The following is a 5,161-nucleotide window of genomic DNA, read 5'->3' as shown; positions in this document are numbered from 1 at the left end:
TTCAAAAAACCCACAGTTCTTCTTAGCTCAAGATTCAATTTTAACAAATGCCCAATTCAAAAAACCCACAGTTGTTCTTAGCTCAAGATTCAATTCAGACTTGAGTGAACAACTAAGTATAAATTTTCAAAACCATCATCCACTTTTCAATCACTGAATCAAGCAAAGACTTACTGAGTGGAGCCATCAAATCCAAGAAAAAGAGCATCCTCAGGGAGAGACAAGTTTTCCATTGAAAGTGAGCAGAACAGACCTAATAAAAACCTTAATTTCCTGCATATAAACAAACAAATTATCCTTTTAAGCGCACATGTTGTTATCCTAGATAGATTTGATTTTGAAAAATAGATAAAAAAAAATGATACGGATGCACATGATAATCAGATATGTATATATTGTTTTCAGTTTACCAAAAAAAAAATCATATTGATATAATAAAAGATTGAGCAAGTGTATAAAGTTGATCATCAGATTTAAAACGACAAAACAGTTCCTATATTAATGAACGGTTGCTACAAGTACTCAAAATATATCTTTTGCACATTCGCATATGATGCTTAAAAAATGCCACTAAGTCACAAGATTGAGTAGTTGATAACGCCTCCTCACATGTGGTTCCTAGGGGACGGGTTCCATGTGGGGCCGTTAGAGGTTGGCACTTGGCAGTAATCAACCTTTTGCTCAAATTACTCCGGACACAGAGGCACATCTAAGAGGTTTCAGCATTCTTTTAAAAAGAAGGGGTAAACTTTTTTCCAAGCTTTATTTAGTTAAGAGTAGTAATACTTCGATTTGATGTATAAAGCAAAGAAAGCAGTAATCTTGTTAACACAATAATAACAAGGGTTCATTGGTTTTAGAAGTAATGCAGAATTAACACTAACTTTCTAATTAAAACTACATTGGCAATGGCACATGAAAGAACCCTAACATATAGATCATTATATCTGTATCAATTACTGAGACAGATGAACTATACTACAAATACAAAAATTCAACTCTAATACACAAAAAATAGGCAGTATACATATATTTAATTGAACAATTTAAAAAGAAATTAACTCACTGATATTTGAATAAAGGAAAAGACATTATACCTTGAAATCAATAACGATTCTCAGTTTCTCTGTCCAAGATCTGAACTTTTACTGCCTTATTCTTGCTATCGTCTTCCCCTGAAACGATCGCATTTAACTACAGAAATAAAAACCCTAGAAGGAATGGATAAATTTTCAATTGTATAGATTGACCATGGATGCAAGTGATTACGTACTTCTATCGAGCAAGATTCTGGTGTTGTTGATGTGGGTTTTAGAGGAAGAAGATGATATTCTGGTATTCTGGAGAGTGGTGGGGGTTTTGATATGGATTAGAGTCAGAGAGGATTATTGCTTATATACATTTTGTTTATATCTATCGAATCAATTACGACTCTTTTTGTGATTATCTCGCGTATAAAAACCATCCTCATGATTACAATTTAATCTCGCGTATAAAAACCATCTCATGATTACAATTTAAAATTCGATCATCTATATATATACTATATTATAAAGCATTTAATAAAAAATTTTAAAAACCAGTTTTTATATATAAAATACTGTATATTTATGTATATTACTTAAAATTCAAGATTACAAGTAAATTATGCATAAATACAACTTATTAAACTTCATGTTTGAGTTCGTGTAACTAACTGCAGATAAACATAATCAAATAAAAGATAAACATCTCATTTTAAAATCTAAAAAATCTAAAATATAATTAGGATAATTATCAAGTTCTAACAAAATAATTAATTATTATCTTTGTAAGAAAAAAAATATGCATAAATACAACTTATTAAAGCTTCATATTTGAATTCGTATAACTAACTACGGATAAACATAATCAAATAGAAGATAAACATCTCATTTTAAAATCTAAAATATAATTAGAATATTTATCAAGTTTTAACAAAATAATTAATTATTATCTTTATAAGAAAACTATATTATTAAATCAAATATAAATTACTTCGTTATTGAACCTAACTAAGTTATAATAAAAAAATTAAATTAAAAAATTACACAAAAATGAGAAATTTTAAATAGTTAATTTGATATTAATATCGATATATTTTTGTCAAATTTTATAATATCTTCAAATTTATTTATTACTGAAAAATAAAAAATCATCGTTTTTTTTTATGATCACATAAGACCATATTATAACATCGACTGAGATAAAAAATAAAAATAAAATATTAAAATCAAGATGTATCTCGCTGTGTTGCGCGAGTAAACTTCTAATATTAAATTAATTCCATAAGTAATAATGATAAATAATTTATTTTTAATACTTAATATTTAACATTAAATCACTAATGAAGTTACCGTAACAGAAATATCTATGAATTACAAATTATAGTAAATTTTAAAACACATTGATGGAAATCGTAACTTTTAATATTTAACATTAAATCACTCATGAAGTTACCGTAACAGAAATATCTATGAATTACATATTATAGTAATTTTTAAAACACATTGATGGAAATCGTAACTTTTAGTAAACCACGTGGTCATATTTTACTCTTTTTTTATATGTATTTGAATTTGATATCTTGTGTAGATTACTTCGTTTTTTTGTTCTCTTATGATTTAGATGTATAAATCATGTTGATGGTTCGATTTATGTGGATATCTATTTATGAATAGTGTTTTAAAGTGAAATGTATGAATAATAGATTGACAATGATTATCCTTTTGTCGTGAACTAGAATACAACGCGTTTTTAGGATCTGTATGCGCCTTGGTTAGAACTGCTAAGGAGTTCAAATGGGTTGGACTTGAATTGGCTAAAAAGGCATATAACCTTGGCAAGAATGTCGTTATGCAGAGTACATGACTCATGCTTTCTTTTGGTTCCGTGAATTATGTGGGTGGTGTAGCTACCGAGATTAATACAGTCAATTATGTATCCTCGTTAGCTACTTCTCATTTTGTTCTAAGTTTCTTCTTCTTTTTAGGGCATTTGTGGCAAATATTACTGGGCTCATGCAGTTGCAATTGGGTTCGAAAAGGGAACCAAAGAAAGATTTTGGAGGTTGTATAATGCTTACTCAAAAGCTTTCCATTTACAGAGTAGTAATATTCTTTGTTTCTCTCACCATCTTTTGATTCCAATTACTTTCTTGACTGCTATGGTTCCATATTTCTATAAAATATATACATATATCCTCAATCGGTCTTAGAAGTCTAGGCCCATCTCACATCAATAACCAGAACCTTATCGCTCATATGTAGTTTTGAATAAGTTTCTTATCAAGCATGTACCCGCATGCCAAGTATGGTTCGTAACGATCTATCTTTTGGGGCACAAAATGATTCTTTCACCAATTGAGGGGTCAAATTATCTACTAAAATGTCACCTCTTTCCACCCACGATCCCATCATCATAATTCCATTTTTGTTAAAATTTTAAGAGTGCATGTGCTTCTAAATGTGGTATTTCATTAGTGGTCCTTTCAGGGACTTGGTTTAATTTGAACTAGTGTTTGACACCATGCGTTGCATGGTGACGATAATTCTTTTTAAAATTGTTGAAGTTAGCTAAATGAGTTGATGATCACATTCATATATTAAACTAATAAGAATCTGTTGGGTTCAAGTATGTGCATTATTGTTGTATTCAAGTTCTCCATATTTTACATGCTTTGTAATAGATTAGCTTAATACTTTCCTTAGTATAAATAGTGCTTTACTTTGTAATTGTCATTAACAAGTCATTAACATTTTTGTAATATGAGATTAGTATTGTAATTCTCTCTCAAGCAATACAAGAGATTTTGGTGATCTATTCTCTCTCTTCATCTTGTTCTTATTGTTCCCATGATCAGTTGTGCGTGGATTTGGACATTTCAATTGGTATCAGAGCAAGCTGCAGCAGTTTGATTAGAGGATTAAACGAATTAATCAAGAATTTGCACGAATTTTAGTGGATAAATCGATCTGTGTTCATAGTGTTCTTCGTCTGTTCATAAGAGTTTTCGTTCCAGATTCTGTTTTTGGCTTAAATCGTTTGAATTTTGGTTGTTAATTGACAAATCTTATATCGCTGGATTCGTAATCTGATTTAGAACAAATTTGATTCACATTAATTTTGAGTTTAAACAAGTTTTGAACCTGTTTTGGTCGAATTTTGAGTTTTTCGAAAACTGCTAGTGTTCTTCAAAATTCATATTTTTCATGTTTGATCCAAAATTTTGGTGAAAAAGTGTGAAATTTGTGTTTTAGCTTGAATATTAGTCTGATTAACTCTTGATCGATTTAGTTGTATATCGCTTAAAGCTTGTACGATTTAATACTTGTAATATTTGTGTGAATTGAGTTTGATCGGATTAGGCTAAACCGGGTAAGTCTTGGTCGGATTAAGAGGTAAATCGTTTGACTCCTGTGCGATTTAGTGAGCGATTTAGATAATCCGCTTGATAAGTCGATTGTACTTTGTGCGATTTATATTGTAAAGTGTGCGATTTATATTGTAAAGTGTGCGATTTATTTGAAGTTCGGTTATAGCCTAAGCGAATTGGTGAGCAATTTAAGTGTAAGGTTGAGCGGTTTATTATGCGATTTATGTTGTATTGTTGAATGTTTTGAATGATCGTACTTTGACTGTTTGACCGTACTTTGACTTTGACTTCTTGAACGGATTCGTGAATGGACTTTGACTTTTTGTTGTGATCGATTTAAATTTTTGACTTGATCGAATTGATTTTAAGCGGACTTATTCATTCTTTGACTAGTTGACTTAGTTGACCATGACTAGTTGACTTGTTGACTTTTTACGTCCGTATTTCATTTTTGGAAATTTGGCTAAGTGGTGAAATCATCCGATTTGAGATTTTTAATCCAAATTGAATTTTACGCCTTGTCCGTATTGAGTTTTGCTTTGTCCGTATTAAAATTCCTTAATTGCTTTAATTTTGACTAAGTGTTGAAACTCACCAGATTACGTGATAGTTTTGTGCGATTTAAAGTCTTTTGTTGTTCGGACTTCTAATCCGGATAAGCTTGTGTGCTTAATTTTTCTAAGTGTTGAATGTGTGCATATTCTTGTTTGAGATTTATCTGATATTGTTGGTCCCAAAAGGGTCTACAAGAATACTAAACAGGTTGTA

The 5,161-nt window shown here is 30.1% G+C and overlaps 1 protein-coding gene across 3 annotated transcripts in view; it reads right to left on the bottom strand.

Annotated features, from left to right (window-relative positions):
- LOC112503083 (xylulose kinase 2-like) overlaps window positions 1–1,381 on the bottom strand; it is a 5,412-nt gene extending 4,031 nt beyond the window's left edge. The window contains exons 1-3 of one of the 3 annotated variants that reach the window (XM_025107147.1): window positions 1,274–1,381; window positions 1,098–1,175; window positions 175–273 (exon numbers count right to left, since the gene is read on the bottom strand). In XM_025107147.1, the coding sequence (XP_024962915.1) occupies window positions 175–233 (59 nt within the window). In that variant the 5' untranslated portion in view covers window positions 234–273; window positions 1,098–1,175; window positions 1,274–1,381. Of the gene's footprint in view, window positions 1–174; window positions 274–1,097 lie in introns of all 3 variants that reach the window. The other 2 variants (XM_025107148.1, XM_025107146.1) reach the window with 2 other exon arrangements.
- Between the last annotated feature and the right edge of the window lie 3,780 nt (window positions 1,382–5,161).

The sequence above is a fragment of the Cynara cardunculus genome, unplaced genomic scaffold (genome assembly GCF_001531365.2).
Source record: "Cynara cardunculus var. scolymus isolate 2C unplaced genomic scaffold, CcrdV1 Un_Scaffold_2504, whole genome shotgun sequence".
In the NCBI taxonomy this organism is placed as follows: domain Eukaryota; kingdom Viridiplantae; phylum Streptophyta; class Magnoliopsida; order Asterales; family Asteraceae; genus Cynara; species Cynara cardunculus.
Note: the sequence above shows the minus strand (reverse complement) of the source record. Positions and strands in the feature narration are given on the sequence as shown.